General features: G+C 39.9%; 1 protein-coding gene across 4 annotated transcripts in view; it reads right to left on the bottom strand.

Moving 5' to 3' along the window:
- HELZ (helicase with zinc finger) overlaps positions 1-17,128 on the bottom strand; it is a 215,500-nt gene that overhangs the window by 64,595 nt on the left and 133,777 nt on the right. For all 4 annotated transcript variants that reach the window (XM_061615575.1, XM_061615573.1, XM_061615576.1 and 1 more), the window contains 4 exons: positions 16,137-16,284; positions 5,288-5,471; positions 3,930-4,158; positions 1,421-1,625 (listed from right to left, as the gene is read on the bottom strand). In XM_061615575.1, coding sequence (XP_061471559.1) covers positions 1,421-1,625; positions 3,930-4,158; positions 5,288-5,471; positions 16,137-16,284 — 766 coding nt within the window. The remainder of the gene's footprint in view (positions 1-1,420; positions 1,626-3,929; positions 4,159-5,287; positions 5,472-16,136; positions 16,285-17,128) is intronic.

The following is a 17,128-nucleotide window of genomic DNA, read 5'->3' as shown; positions in this document are numbered from 1 at the left end:
TCAACCCTGTTTCCCCCTTGAAACACAAGTGCAGAGATGGGAGGGGGGATTTGTGGATGATCTGAGGATCATTCCTCTTGGCAATCCTCCCTCACCCCCACCCTGCTTTCAGGAAAGATGGAACTGAACCCACATTTTTGCCTAGACAACATCCACATTTGACCTTCAGATCCTAAGCTGAAATTCAGGAGTACTAGTAGCTTGACAGTTTTTTAGCATGTACTTATCATGTACTGTTGCCATGTCACTGAGAGAAGAAAGAAAATAGATCTGTGGGAAGATTATAGGTTTTAGCAGTAATTTCATGACTAATTGTACCCTTTAAAATAAGATTTTTGTGTCTTAGAAAACCAATTCTTATTACATTACAATGCATGTCAGAAATATTATGAGATTGTAACTGCTAGTTAAAAAACAACATGACAAAATTCTGACCCCAATCTATCTGCAAGCCATACTGAAACTGCAGAAATGGCAACTGTAATAATGTGGATCTTGAAAATGAAAAGCAGTCTTTGGGCATGTAGTTTCCTAGAAACCTAACATTTCAGTGCATTATTAAGAATTTTTAAAAGCTTCATTGTATTGCAGAAGATAATGAATTTTGATAACAGATTTTCCAATTACAATAGCTCTTTCTGAAAGGTTTGCCAACAAAATAACTCTCCCTTTCTGTGCTATCAAATAAAATTTGAAAAAATGTAAATGAAAAACAGCATTAATTTCAAAATTTCATGTAGATGTTAACTTGCACCAAAAACATAAGATTTTGAGAAGCCTTATTATAAAATGAGATTATTTTTTAAGGATCCAATACAGCCCATTTTAATTATGCCAGCAAACAGGGCCAATTAAAGCAATACATCTTATTTATTAATGTCCCTTGACAAATAAATGTAGAATATTATTCTTCATAAAACCAAGGAAGGGCCATTGTAAGCTTTTCACAATTCCTGCCGTTATCAATTCTCACAGAAGCATTTTATTGTTACAGTATTTTATATAAATATTTTTGGCTTCCTGATGAACACAATGACAGTGCAATAAAGAGTAAATGGTAAATACACTCTGCACTGCAACAGTTTTCTTGGCTACAAGTAACAGTTATCATCTCCTCCTGCAAAATGCAAGACAATGAGTATCACATCAATTCTAGCAGCTTCTAGGTTCCTGCCACACCTTTTAGATAGCCGCTTTTGTCTGGAACAAAAAACTATTACTTAACTATATTCCAATATGCCCAATCATAGCAGAGCCGCCTCAGTCCAGTATTATATCTACTCTATGTAGAGTAGAATAGAGTATTATATCTACTCTATGTTCACTTGAGGAAACAGAACTATCTTCACATGACTTCTTGGCAGGTACTCCTATCAAGCCTTCCAAGCTTTTAATAACTTTGTCACACATGAAACTTTACCTTTGGTGGTGACTGCTGTGGTTTGTTCATGTTTGATGGATGCTGTTGTCGCAGAGCTCGTGGAATAAATTCAGGAGCCAATGGATTCAATACATAGGTTTTCTTTAATTCCAAAGCTTCCAACTGAGCCTTGATCTGATCAAATGTGATACCATGAAGACTTTCATTTTCATGGCACAGGGCAATAAACCTTTCCCAAAATTTCCTAAAGAAGCCAATAGAAAAACAATTCTAAGTTATTGGCTTGCTACATACACATTTTACAAATAAAACCTTGAACGCTTCCATAAGTCCCTTTGAGTCCAGTACTATTTTATTATGAGACAAACTAACACTGAATGCTTCTAAAATAATCATCATCAGCATTCAGCCATTAGGAAACTTTACTGGCAGAGCTTCCTAAAATGTATTAATGTATAATCAGACTTAGTGCCAGAACTCCTATACGGTCCATGTGTTTTTGGTTTTAAAATGCCCGAAACAGATTCTTCACACATGGCACACGTACTGGGACTGTAAAAACAATTAATAAAATCCTGCAATCTCTGCTGTGAAATGTGCTCCTGATTTTAAAAGAAGTATCTGCTAAACTGACCAGTCTAGTATGTTTTGAACATTTTTAAAAAGCCTAATGACTATATGGGCATATTTCAGATTTCTATAGTTATTGCAACAGGTTCTTCTTGCCTCTCTCTGACAGCTAATTCTTTTAGAACATAAAATGCAATTTTCTGTATATTCCTATAATCCTGTTTAACTCTTTAAAACGTATGCCTAAAGTATGCCTCCAGCAGTATTTTTAAACAAGGTATGATCAACAATTAACAGAAAGAAAACAATGGCATGGTAGAAACAATTTTCAAAATATATGATGGAGAAATAATTTAAAATTGAGGGTCACTTACAATATATGCTTGTTATATACACAACGTATATAAACTGTATTATTTCGGTAAAAAGGACCGTTTGAATGGAAAATGATGGACCACTTTGAAAAACATAAAACCTCTCTTTTACGATGCCATTTTGCAAATGTATTTGGTATGAAATGAAAGTACATTCCCAATTTTTATCCTACAAGGACGATCTAGCACGAGGAAAGAGAGAGTGCTAAATTTCCCCCCATCTGCATTCTCTCAGGAAGATCTCACTGACCACAGTTTATTCCTTCAAGGTAAATAGCAGCTTCCTAAAGACGATGATGGTTATTTTAAATTTCTACCACAACCAAATCCTTAGGCTATTTTATAAAAAAAATAAAAAGGTAAAAATATGAAACAAAACTGCAAATATCTCCAAACCTATTCTTGCCTTCGAGACCAAGAAAAGGCTCTTTGGATCCCCTGCTTTTCACACAAGAAATCGTCGTGTTTCACAGCTCATGATCTCCCCTCACAAATGTCACAGCTTTGAAACAGTATTTATTCAACTGACAAATGCACGAGTCTTTTGCTCACACATGCTGTTCTGCAGTCCATACAAGGGAGGAGGTACAAGGCTTCATATGAATGTAAATGGCTCATGCATATCTCAGCTTAATAAAATGAGACATGATAGTCCAAACTGGGCCATTCAGTTGGGGGGAGAAGGAAACGAAGATAGAGCACGGATTCTTCTTTTTAAAAGGGGCACATATCCCTGCCTATGATGCGTTTGTGAAACTGTTACTAGAAAGTGTTACTACTAGCTACTTTCTCCTATTCGTGACAGAGGAGAGAAAAATCTGCAAGCCAATAGTTTGTTTGCAGATTCATTCCCAGGCACTGGACTTCATCCTTTTAGGACGAAACAGCACCAGATCCCTTGCAGCCTACCATGAATTAACAGATCCAAAGGTCTTCAGTTTCTCTGATGCCATTTGGGTACTTTTGTTCCTGTTCTAGTTTAGGGAAATAAGAAAGTAAAAAGATGGGGTTTAACTCAGTCTAGCTATTCAAATTATCAACTATGGCCCTTTTATGTTATTTTAAATCTGGGAAATTAGGGTTACTGAGCACAAGCCAGACAATTAACTAGCTTCAAACTATTTTATCCCCACCTGAAGTATGAAGTGGTACAGTTCAGGAAAAGCTTCATGAATTTGCTACAAGTGTGTAGATCAGCTCTGTCTTCCACTTACCCCCACTAATAAAATACATCTGCAAAATGCTACTAACTTAGATCTCATTGCCAGGAATATGTATTCCTACATTAGGGCTAGATTCTGCTGCTAGAGCATAATTTTCATATAGCCTGGTAGAACAAGAGATGGCAAAGGCTTAGGTATTAACATTAGGCCCTTAACTATAGGCTACGTGAGATAGGGAGCCATGGACATTGCTTTCTCTAAGCTTCCAAATTTATCTCTGTATTATTGCGAAGTCAGTAGATACCAGGTGGTGGACAGCAAGCATATACACACGCCAATGGATTTATTTTCTAACTATAGGCCAACTACCAATTACCAAATACACAGTAAACTTTTCATCAGTACTATTTACTGTTTGCTCACACCGCACATTTGGTGTACCTGCATCTTCCAATGGAACACAAAGCAATAGGGTCTCCCACCACAGCTACTAAGGACTGTGCTCTTGTTATGGCTGTGTTGAGAAGCTTGTAATTGGATAAAAACCCATAATCCAAGTCTTCAGTTGAATCTTCCAATAAATGCTCCTTCCGTTTTATTGGTGTTTGCTTGTGTTTGCATGTGTGCCGTGTTCGTACTGTGCTGAGAAACAATACTCGAAACTGCTTTCCTGAAGAAGAGGGAAAAGTCTGAGATAATTTTAGCCAATTTCTTTGCTAGGAATACAACCATGTAATTCTGGCAACTGGATAATTAGTGCTCATCTAAAGAGACTTGTTCTAAAATAAAAGTTAAAACAATTTGAAAATGTGTTAGAAATAGCCAGAACCATTTACAGGTTAAAGTCTTTTACTTTAGCATTAATCGTGCTTGATCTTTTTTGGCTTCTTCAGAACTATACCCATTTTGTTTCACCAGTAACGTTTGTAGGACGTGTGTGACATTAAGGTCACAGATCTTTTAAAACTTCCCCATCATTACTCTTAGCTGTTAAAGCCCTCTAAATTGATAAAAGACACGCCTTAATAGGCAGTTAACAGTGATAATTTGGCAATGGTCATTAATTTCTATTGCCCTATCAATTAATCTTCTCAATAAGCAGTTAGTCTGTGAAGTTGTAAAGGAATATAGTAATTTAGAGTTCAACCATAGGACTCCATATAGGAATACAGGACTAAGTCTGTGAATCCATTTTCAGGAAAATACTTTAAGATGACAAAGCTGGAGCCCGAGGAATATCAGGGGTTGCTAATCTGTAGCCCTCCAGATGTTGCTGAATTACAACTCCCATCAGCTCCAACCATTTAATTAATTAAACTATTTATAAAAAATATTTATAAACCACCCACTCATATAAAATATCAAGGTGACATGTGCAGAAAGGCCCTGTAGAGAGACGGCTGTGGATCATGTCCCACGCATTTACACAAAGACATGGGTTACTGCTTTTGGCATTCAGTGATAGATAATCATTCAATATAACTGCAGACCCTGCTGAACAATAACACTATACAGCAATCACTACTTGTGCACCATTCAGGAATAGTATTTTCTATATATTTAGCTATGTATACATTGTAACTGTAGCTACTATATGTACCACTATAATTATATCTAAATTACATAAATTATTCTATCACCACCAAGTACAAACACAAGGTAAAAACTGTTTTATATATATCAGCTATTTGGATTGTATCTTAAATAAAATATCAGATAATGTAAACTGCTGATACTTTGAGTTAATTTCAAATTCTATGCCAGGTTCACAGATCCTTAGATATTTAGGTGCTACTTACCCTGAACATTTAGCACTCTTTCAACACTGACATCAGATAATCTTTTTTTCCGAAGCTCTGCCCGAATTCGGAATACTTGATCAGCATATGGTGTTACAACACCTATGCTGCCGTCATCCAATTTTCCCCAGGCTACCGGCCACTTTCTCCTTAGTTCTTCAACACGTTCTACTACTTCAAACACCTTGAAGGGGGGGAAATATCATAATAAGCACTGGCTTTTCTGGTCTGGTATAATTCATGTGGATAAAAAGTAATACTTCAAAACAGATTCAAAACAGGTTCTAACAGCAACATATTATATGAGCCATTTAAAAAAATATAAAAATATATTAATTAAAACTGTAGTTTTCTCCCTGGTGATCTTAACACTATAGTCTGTAGGCTTGTCACCTCAATGATTGATACTATCACTGAATCCATAATTGCCTTACATAAGCTATCAAAAGGGTTCATGAAATTAGTAAGGAACCTAAGCTACCTAAAACTGCTCAAACCTAAACTTGTTGAATTAGATAATGCTAATGCCTATTTATGGATTTCTAATTTTTCACTACAAATTTGTTTTCTTTATTCAGTACCTTGAAACTTCAAATAGCACGTGCTGCATACTTGTGGGTCATAGAACACTACAGCTCTCCTCTCTATGGATCAATACAACTGTATCTATGTATTTGAAAAACATTTAAACTGCATTTCTACATTATATAAACGCTCAGATTAGTTAAGATGCACAATTTTGTCACATGTTGATTTCTAACAATATTGTGACCAGCCAACTGAATATCCACCAGCAAATTCTCAGATTCTCTCTGGTGCCCCTCCATAAGTTCAGTTCTACTCTTCTCTGTCAACAGACTGTATATGTATAATATTGATTGGAGGCTGCCTCTAAGGACACCACTCCCTTATCTGTAGTGTTTAGACCAGGTACCCTCTAGATCAATTCTACCAAAACAGCAAACATCCTGTGTTAATTGTCAATAAATGTAACTTGAAAAAACCAAAACAAACTTTTTATAATGAGAGGAAGAGGACTGGAGGTATTATGGACAAGACTTTCCTTCTTCCAGAGAATCCAGAAAACAAATTTAAGTCCAAGAGGCACAATGCTGATAAAGGTATTTTGTTCAGGTTGCACTCAATGAGGTCAGAACAAATTAAAACCCTTCACCCCATAGTCCACGTTATTTGTGTGTGTCCCCCACCCCCAAGGTATTGCTGCAAATAGGTGGCTAGAGTGACACCTGAGAAATCTCAGGCCAATTCAGAGGTGAATACCCAGTTGACCATTTTCCAGGTTGTCTCAAACTCCACAAGATGAGTCACACAAAACTTGTACACACCTGTGACCACTGGTCAAACTGCATTGAAGAAATGGCAAGAGTCCAACTGTCGGAAGGCAGAGCTGGGGTCCCAATCCCGGGGAGCTGGATCCCGGAGAGTTGGGAGAAGAGTATTCGGATGGATGGCAGAGGGAAGGGGGAGGAACTTCCCCCCTTTGGAGCAAAGACGAAACAGAGGAACTGCCAGTGATAAGGTCGCTTAGCAACGGGGAGCCTGAGCCCTCCCTGGACATTCTCACGCCTCCCCCTCTTTCAGGCTCAGAGCAAGAGGGGAAAGAGGGAGGGCTGCTCACAGCTGAAAAGCAGGGAGGCAGTTTACCATCAGCCCCTCCCCTATCCCCCATCCTGGAATCGGAAACTTCAGAAGAGGAGGGGGTGATGCTTCCCCCCTCACCGCGCACACGCAGACAGCTGAAAAGACAGGAGAGAAGGGAGGGAAGGCGGGCAGTACCTGAGGGGCAGTTAAGGAGGAGCGAAAGATTGCGCGCCCGTTTGGCCCCTTCTTAAAGAACAGGCGGGAAGAAGTCCCTTGCTCTGTCAACTTTCTCCCAATGCCGCAGGACCTGTATCCCTGTATTGCTTCATGAGAAAACGCAGTCTTTGTTTGGACATTACCCTAATAAAACACGAATTAACTACAGCCGTTGGTCTGGTTCCTGAGTCACATCCTGGGCCTGACACCAACAAATCAATTTTGTTGCTGAGTCCCCTACCCCTAGTAGACTGGACTTTAACCTGTGCTGAAGAGAAGCCCCAGAGGCCTTTTTCCCACCTTGATACAGTTGTTGTCAATGTCTCTGTCTGTATTTACTCTGTAATTGTCAACAAATAATGCAGTGCCTATCCCAAAACAATCTGTCCTGAAAATCTGAACTTCTTTCCTGACATCTTATGTTCCACATTTTCTTCTCTGGGTGCTAGAAGTAAGCACAGAATGATGGCAAAAATCTTGAGAATGATGAATCAGAAATAACCTTGGGCTCAAAGCAGGTGAAGGAGAAACTTATCCTTATGAATTATGCACAGATTGGACTGAAGTGACAAAGCGACTTTGAAGGATATAAGCTAGCCAGACTGAAAAGCAAGGCAAAAACAGTACTGCTCAAACAAGGCAGGAAAACAAACTAACACTCTGTGGGAGGGGCCGAGGTGCGAGTCCTTTGGAGTGTTAATTATTTCCTGCCTCAAGCAACAGGAGAGGAAGACAATACCCACTTGGGGGTGTCCTGGTGCCCACTGGAGAATGGACTTAAGTGATAAAGCAACTCCAATACCCTTCTAGCAATTATAACAGCAATGAGAAAAGCAAAGTTAACATGCAGAAAATAGTGGATTAATGAGCAAGGTGGCTGAAAGGTGGTTTAGAAAGAGCTTTTATGAACAAATTCCAATCCCAGAAGAACCACAATAGGAAACAGAGTATTCAGCTCCAAGAAGTGAAACACACACAATTACACTGATACTTTTCATGCTCACTGATGTGATAAGACACTCGCCAGTGCAGTCATTGACCTCTAGAGTATGCTGGGTTTAAGGCTTCTCACAGTCAGCTTGCAAAACAAACTATCTACCAAACTATCTTCATCAGTTGAAGGCAATTTACAGTCCTCTCACAATCCTGTAGAACTTCTTCATTTTGTAGCATAAAATCTATTTTTGGATTTAACTCAAAAAATGTTCAGATAGCCTAAACACGCATATGCACTTTGCTGAAATGCTGAATGATCAACTGCAACATATAGATTAGGATAGTGCCAGTCCCTGCAGCAAAAAGTTCCAGAAATGACTCAAGTTTTATAGGTATCTTTACTTCATATTTTGTGGTTTGAGAAAGGTTTGTAAGGCCATCAAAGAGCTGTGATGATTACCTGTGCTCTTTTCATTGTATCTTGCTGAATACCTTTCCTAGAAATGGCAGAGAAATAAAAAATGCAAAGGAGTCTTCTTGAGATAAGGAATTGCTACCACAGCCAGTAGAATCCTGTGCTTGCAGAAGAATTTATCTGTATTTCTGTTTTACATTGAGACAAAGAAGTCTATTACTGGAGTTCTGAAGTATTGTAACTCAAGTCAATGATATTCTTGCTTTATTATCTGTTGGATATTGTCAGAACCTGAGTTCTAGGGTTGTCCTGCACACACAACTGGTGCCTGTAGTCCAAATCATTCCATCACTGATGTTTCTCTTCTAGCTAGACACTGTCTCTGCACCAGGTCAAGATGATAAGGTGGATACCATTTTCTGACATAGGTTTTCTGTTATCATGAAATTCACCCATGTTATATGATCCTGATGAATGAAATCATGAATACTGAAAGGCTGGAATATTCTGATCCTGATTTTTCACAGTTGTTTTGATTATTGATGAAGAATAGCAGCCTGCATTCCCCAACTGGGAAAAAAAATCTTTAGAACCACTGAGTACAAGTGTTGTTTAAACTGGACTGGTTGAAGTGGTTGTGTCTATTATCATGGATGTGTTAATTATGTTTTTCTTCAATGACACCACCTAGATAAGGATAAATGCCTCAACTGCAGGAGCAGCCATATGTATCACAGTAATCATCACTTTGTGAATGTCCAAGGTGAGGTGAAGAGCAGGACCAGATACTGATAATGCGGTTTATTGACACAAACAGAAGAAAATTCTTATATGATAATCTTATCATGGAGATAAGTATCATTCAGATCTATTCCAACCATGAAATCACCAAGTTCTGTTGCAGCCAATGAGGAGATTAGGATCTCTTTGCAAAAGCATTTGATCCACATACTTGTCTAAACTTTTCAGTCTTGACTAAGTCTGGAACCTATATCCTTCTTGACAATTAATAATAAAGAATGCATCCCAATGCTTCTCTCCACTAGTAGGATTGTCTCTACAGCCCATGGGTGCAAGAGCTGTGTGATAGCTTCCAATATTAGGCCTCTTTTTGTTAAGTCTTCTTTGTCAAACAGATACTAAGAATTTTTCTTTAGGAAATCCTACAAAAGGTAGAGCTCAGTGGTACAGCATATGTGTTCCATGCAGACTGCCTTATGTTCAATACCTGCCACCTCCAAGCCTGATAAGGAGTGGGAAAGAATCCTGCCTGGAACCCTGGAGAACTATTGTCAGTCAGCACATAGACATTACCAAGGTAGATGAACCAATAGTCTGACTTCCTATAAAGCAACTTCCAATGTTCAAAGGTTTCACCATAAAATCTGAGGAAATAGTGGGCGAGTATTCAATGCTAGTCCTACTCACAGTAGATCCATTGAAGTTAATAGACATGACTAACTTAGGTTCATTAATTTCTAAGTAGGACTAAATTGAATACAATGCAGTATATTCTACTGATTAGTCCTTGGACAATGTTCTCCACAACTGAGAAAGCTTCACTTCTACTTGATCCAGGGGAGGGGAGGGATGATTTTTCTGGAAGTGTTGGAATTACTGGAGGAGCAATGCTCTTCTCTGGGTCCACTGCCTCTTTAGGCTGCAATCAAGTCTTGATGACATGCTATTGTTAGAATGTTTATTTGGCTAGGACCTGAAATCATGTGAAATCTGTTTTACATATGTTTTGTAGTCTCTGCAAGATAAATGAAAATTGTTGATTTTTTGTGGAACATACAGTGTCAAGGCCTCATAATGTACTGATATACTCAAAGCCCTGAAATAGCAGCTGCTGATGGCAGGTCTAAAGGGGGAGCATCTAACTGAACCAGAATCTGTGTCACATAAACATGGATTTGTTTAGAATGTCCAAAAATAATCTCTATGTCTCATAATCTGCCACCTCTCTACCTTGTCCAAGTCTAACTGCTGCCCATGCCACAGTGCCTATGCAGTCTAAGGCAGGGATTCCCAAACTATGGTCCACATACCACCACTGGTCCACAAGCTCCACTGAGGCTGCATGTCTGTAAAAATATAATTAAAAATCATACAGCACCTGGCACAGTATATTTCAATTGCTACAACAGTGGTCCACCAAGACGCTCTGCAATTTTCAAGTGGTCTGTGAGGGGAAAAGTTTGGGGACCACTGGTCTAAGGCTTCTTTGGGGAAAGATAACAGACTGAGGGAGCTGCAGGGAAGGAGCTGCCTGAGAAGTCATTCAACCACAGAGATTGGCTTGGTGTTCTGTGCTGATTCTTCTACATCAGTCCCATAGCATGATGGTAGAGACAATTATCTGTATGCAATATATCAGCCTTTCCCAACCAGTGTGCCTCCAGCTGTTGGACCACAACTCCCATCAGCCTCAGCCAGCATTGCCAATGGTCATGAAAGATGGGAATTGTGGTCCAACAACATCTGGAGGCACACTGGTTGGGAAAGTCTGCAATATATGATGGAGAAAAGACAACTACAGGAAGGCTGCACAGAGCTGCTATCCCTCTAGGCACTGGCTCGAAGGAGACCTTGATCTTCCAAAGTGCTTCTGAAGTGAATTGTTCGTCTCCCTGTCCCTATGTGCAATTTTGTTGCAAGGCCATTAGGCTTGCTGAGATAAACCACAGCCTGCCCCCAAGGCAGAAAATGTCTGGATACCACTGGAGGGGGTGTGATGTCTGCAAAGCCAATCTCTAATAAATACTGGCATACTGCCTGCTGAAAAAAACACCCATCTTGTGGACTCAATCTGGAGAAAACATAATCACCTTGTAAACACATCATCCATATTTACTCTAAAATAGGATCAATGACAGATATAGATTAAGTAATAACTAGCTATAAAAAAAACATCCTTTGCTGTTCCACTTGGTCACAAGCATGAATTAAACTCATTTTAGGGCAGGCAATCAAGTGAGTAGTTCAAATGCTTCTTGTAAAATCTAGACAGCATTTCCACTATTGAATATTATACAAAAACTTTGTAACCACCTGTTACGCAACAGCAGTCTTGGTACCAAAAGTAGTATTATTTAAGTGGTATCATTTATCTCAGGGTTAATGTCCATGTGTTGCAGCCTCCGTTAAAATAAAGATGCAGGCAAGTAGCACATGATAGAATGTACTCTATAGAAGATCCGAATTTGGTCCACACTCAGGTTTGTATCCAATGGTGTCTCTCACACTGACAGAAGGCTTTATGATACAGTGCAGGTTTCTGCGAGCAGAACTGGAAGGGAGGCAATTTTTGCCAATTTCCCCTCCCATGCCACTTCCTTTGCTGTTTCAAAGGGTTCCCCAACTCTCTGGAACAGATTTGGAGGGGTGCAGATGGAGCTGCAGGGAAAACTGGCAAAAATTGCCTTCCTCCCCATTCCAGTGATGGAAGCCTCTGGTGGATCAAAGAAACTTTTCATCAGCACAAGAGACACCAATAGATACAAACCTCAACTTGATCCTCCCCTCCTCCCCAGAATTAATGTTTAGCCCATTTATATGCGTCACACTAAAACCTTTTCTTTTACAGGAACGCAACATACAGGCTGCCCAATTTCAGCTGTTGTATCCCGGATTGTCTTCTATTCTGTCCAGAACATATTCTTTAGGGGACTGTTAACAATAATTTTCACTAGCTTCAAGAATTTGAATCCTGCAAGTCTTCAAATTAGTAGGCTGGAAATCTTACAGCCTGTAGACAAATGTTTTTGAACATTTAAAGTTTTAATGATCAGCTAGCACATGCTACTGCAACTGGGAAACAAAAATATAACATTTTACACAGGATGGCAAACACTGAAATTCTTATTCAGAAATAAATTGTTTGGCTTGGAGTAAGATTACTACATATTGTAAAACTGCCTTGATCAATGTAACTAATTGTATATCCACTAAATCTTATATATTTTATTTATTAGATTTATATCCTTCCCTTCCTCCCAGCAGGAGCCCATACATAGATCATGTATGGTCAATGCTATCTATATAAAGAATTACAATAAATAATTTTCATGAAACAGATTGCCAAGAAATGTGCTCCATTTATGTCTTTATAAAGATGTTCTTTAAGGCTTCAGTCCTATGCACACTTTCCTAGGAGTAAGCCCCACTGAATTCAGTGGGACTTGCTTCTGAGCAGACATGCACAAGATTCCACAACAGATTATTACAAGTTGATACACTAGTTCCCATGTAGCCAAGCAAATCAAAAACAAATGTTTAGAGCAGTGGTTCCCAACCTTTATGAGCATGGGACCCCCTTTATAAGCTGAAAAAAAATTGTGACCCCCCCTCCCTCCAGGGAGGCAGGCTGGCTGCCAGGAAGGAGGGGGGAAAGCAGCCTTTCTTTGCAGGCTTGCTTCTTTTTGCTTCACAAGAAGCCCTCTCCTCTCATTCTAAGTAAGGGCGTTGCCAGTAGCAGCAGTGCAAGGAGACTGGAATCAGTGATAGTAATCCCCTCTTCTTCCTGGTAGCTCCACCCTCAGCCTCCTTTGGCATCTGCCATGTATTTTATAGGCAGATGCCTGCCCTTAGTGCGCCTGAAAGACGTTCTGGAGCTTCAGAAAAGGCCTCCCTTCTTGTTTGGAGCAAGGGGGAGGTGTCATCTGCAGCAACAGTGGAAAGCAGACAGTGTAGAGGGAGTGAAGACTTTTTTAAAAAAAATAATAAATAATTCATTTCTTTACTGTTCACGGCCCCCTCTGGATTACTTCGCGCCCCCCCTAGGGGTCCCGGCCCCCAGGTTGGGAACCACTGGTTTAGAGTCTTGATGTAGTGACAGAGAATGCTCTGATGTGCAGTGATATCAATGTTCTGTCATATCACCCCAAGCTTAGAAACGTAACTGACCAGTAACACAACATCCATAGAATTTTCCCCGCTTTCCTCGCCAAACAGATGGCTAAGCAGAGAATAATACAACAAAACATTTTTGGTTCTCATTTGCCTCTTGGAATGAATGACCTGACAAGACTGTTGCTGGCATTTCTGAATTACTGCCCTTTGCACATAATCTGAGACTATTCAGACAGCAATGTTATAAAAGATGGGGGATGAGAAGGACCATTCTTTATTAGGATCATTCCAAGGCCACAGCACCCCTCTCCTTTTAAATGTATAGCATTGATCAGCACATGCTTCCAAAAAAGCACAATAAAATCCAGGAGGGCTCAGCCAAGGAGAATGCCCAAAACAAGGGACAGAACCTTGTCCGAAGCCCGGAGAGCAGAGCCCCTTTTCCACTTAGTAGGGCGTGGGTTTCTTTGGGCCTTCCTAACCACATGGAGGTGCTTTTCCAGGCACACTCTGCCCTTTGCGTTGCTCTGTGCTTGGAAGGCCACCCTCTCGTTTCAGTCAAGATGGAGTTCAGCACTTAATGATATCGCATATGGGGAGTGCCCCATAGCTGTGTTGGAGCCCCTGCTCTGGACACAAAAGGCCCCTGCCCTGGCTGGACCCCCAGCATCTCCAGGTCAAAGGAATCAGGTAACAGGTGATAGCAAAAGCCTTTCTTTGTCCTGAGGCCCTGGAGAGCTACTACCAGGTGAGGCAGACCAGCCTTTCCCAACCTGGTGCCCTCCAGATGCTTTGGACTGCAACTCCCATCAGCCCCGACAGCAAAACATCTGGAAGGTGCCAGTTTAGGGAAAGGCTGGAGTAGACAATGCCTTTTTCTTCCCAGTCATGTTCTTTAGACTGTAAGCCTGCGGGCAGGGAGTCTCTTGTTTGTCGTTTTTATTAATATTTTGTAAGCCACTCTGGGAGCCTTTTTGGCTAAGGAGTGGGGTAAAAATGGCTTTAAATAAATAATGTTTTGTTGTTCTACCCTAACATTCTATTAATTATAAAATCAAAATAACCTGTCCTACCAGTATGAAATTTGTTGTGAAGAATCTAAACAGTGAGGAGCATAACTGGCCCAAATCAGAGGGGGAGGGGAGAACTGATAAAAGTGTTATAGCAATTTTAAAAGTTTATTTTGATTCACAAGAGTCACACTGTTTGCTGCATGTTGGTATATTGATTGATTGATTGATTGATTATTTGATGTATATCCTGCCCTTCCTCCGAGCAGGAGCCTATATGTGCAACATTATTGTGCTTTTAACTTTGTGCATATGAAGTATTGATGTCTTACTGGAATTTTGATAAAGGCAAACTTTTATTCACTACGTCAGGCACAATGATGGTAAGGCAGCTGGCACCATATCTTGGAAGCAGCAAGGAATGGCAGCCATGAAAAATGGGTACTCTGGTGGGAAAATTTGGGGGTGATAAGCCCCAAAGCACTGTAAAATGGTGGCCATGGGAGGACTACTGAGTCGCAAGGTATTCTCAAGAACAGAACCAAGTTCATCATTCATTCTGTCTTTTAAACGCTTGGATTATGGTTCCACAACACTTCAAAGATGGACCTCAGATCAGATCTTGATGTTCGCTTCAAAAAGCCTACTCAATTCCCGCTGACGCAGAAGATAAAGAGGGGACATGGTACTCCTAAAGACAGCATCTAGTTTTTTGACAAGTCTACCTACTTTAATGATCTGTAGAAGCACAGGCATCTGAAGTGGCACTGGAAACATTTTATATGTAGCCCGTAGAAAATGTGGTTGACTACTAAAATTGCTGGAGGAAATTGTTCGAAGAAAAAGGATTGCGAGATTGCAGAATTTATGACAATTAAGTACAGTACGGCCCCGCTTTACAGTGCTTAGTTTTAAGGTGCTTCGCTAATAAGGCGGTCTCAGTTAGACGCAATTAGACTAAAACCCCACTCAAACGGTGCTTGTTCCGCTTTTACAGCAGTTTTCGGGCATCTTGAGCCATTTTATTCAATGAGTTCCACTTTACAGCAGTTTTTGCTTTACAGCGTGGGTCTGGAACATAACCCGCCGTATGAGTGGGGCCCTACTGTAACCATAGTAGCTAGCCATGGCAATTTTTGGAGAGGAGGCAATTTTTGGAAGGAAAGTGTGCAAATGAGAAAAATTTACTGAATTTGCACATTATTCTAATTGCACAATGAGATTTAGGGTTTTATTTACAGTTTTAGTTTTTTAAGGATAATTGTTTTGTTTTTGTTCCAGATTACTAATAAAAAGCAAATCGGTAACATGATTCTAGGGGCTTGCAGAGGATTTCTATTGTGAATCAATTTAAAGTATCATCTACTTTTCTCTGCTTTAGGCTCCATTTCTATGTAGAACCAAACAAACTGGAATAATTCATAGGTCCTGGCTACATAAAATTCCTAGAGGCAAAGATCTAACAACATCCCTGGCCCCTTCACGCAAATGTTTCAATTTGGGGTAACCATGGGGAAAAAGCCAGACAGCCAGAAAGCACTTTTGTACTGGCATGCACAAGGCCAATCTGTGCTGAAATCTGCACATCCTTGTGGTGTGCTTGCCATCATCTCGATCCTGGGCAGATGCAGCTGAAATGTAACACAGTGTGGCTTGAGAGTCAGGCCCTTGCTTAGAAGCAAAGTCGCAGTGATTTCTTATTTCTCAAGGTATTAGACTAAAACAACAAAAAAGACATTTAAAAATACTTTCTGGAACAGATAAGATTCAAGTATGATTATCAAGAATGCTATCAGAGATGAAACCAAAGTGCTACCTCTGCATTGTTGTAAAAAGCAGTACTGTTTTTTTCTTGCACATCTTCTCCTCGTGCTGTGAAGAAAGTCAGAGGGTAGAAATCTTTGTGTGCTGGTTGTTTTCCACTTGCCATCAATTTGCCCTCATAGAAAAGTTCAGATGTATAACTGCAATGAAGTAAAACACAAAGTAAAATATGGAAACTATGTGTTACTTTAGAAACTCAGTGCCAAATGAAAGGATAAACAACAATGTTTACAGTGCAACACAATTCAAGCTGATCCTCAGAACGGGACATGGATAGAAGATGTGCAGTTGTGCACTTACATGCCTCTCCCACAGTAAGACTGAAAGAGGAGGAAGACCTGTTTCCCAGCTTGAACTCCTCTCTCTCTGTCCCTGTGGGAGGGAGAGAACCCTCTTCCTTCTTTCTCCTATCCAGAAGGGGGGAGTGCTGTTGCTAGGCAACAGCTTAGCTATTTATGGAAGCAGAAGTAAAGCATGCAGTGCCATTGAAAGGGAACATCATTTCCTTTTCCTGTCATGGAACACAAAAATAAGAGCAAGAAGGTGTGATTTCTGCAATACTAGCTGCTGATCAAGGCTGAGGAGTGTAGATTTTTTCCCAAGGGTTGATTTAACTTCAGTGGTGTTTATACATATAAATTATGATGGATAATTTATCTCTATGCAGAAGGAATTCTACTAGTGTCTATGATACAATGTTCAATATTCAAGCATATTTTGTAGAGCAGTTAAGAACAGAGTTGACATATTACAAACATAAGAGACAAAAAAACCCCACTGGTAACAAAATGTGTATTAAAGGATACTTAAAACATTTACAGTAAAGGAGGCACTTTTTATTTTATTATATTCAAAATAAGAAAGATCAAATGGGACAGGTGAAATGTGGATAGCCTGACCTCTATAGTCCATGCACTGGTAGCCTCAAGGCTGGATTACTGCAATGTTTGGTGTGGAGCTGCCCTTGGCCCTGGTTCGTAAGCT

Source organism: Rhineura floridana, chromosome 3, assembly GCF_030035675.1.
Source record: "Rhineura floridana isolate rRhiFlo1 chromosome 3, rRhiFlo1.hap2, whole genome shotgun sequence".
Lineage (NCBI taxonomy): Eukaryota > Metazoa > Chordata > Lepidosauria > Squamata > Rhineuridae > Rhineura > Rhineura floridana.
This window is presented reverse-complemented; position numbering and strand designations above follow the sequence as displayed.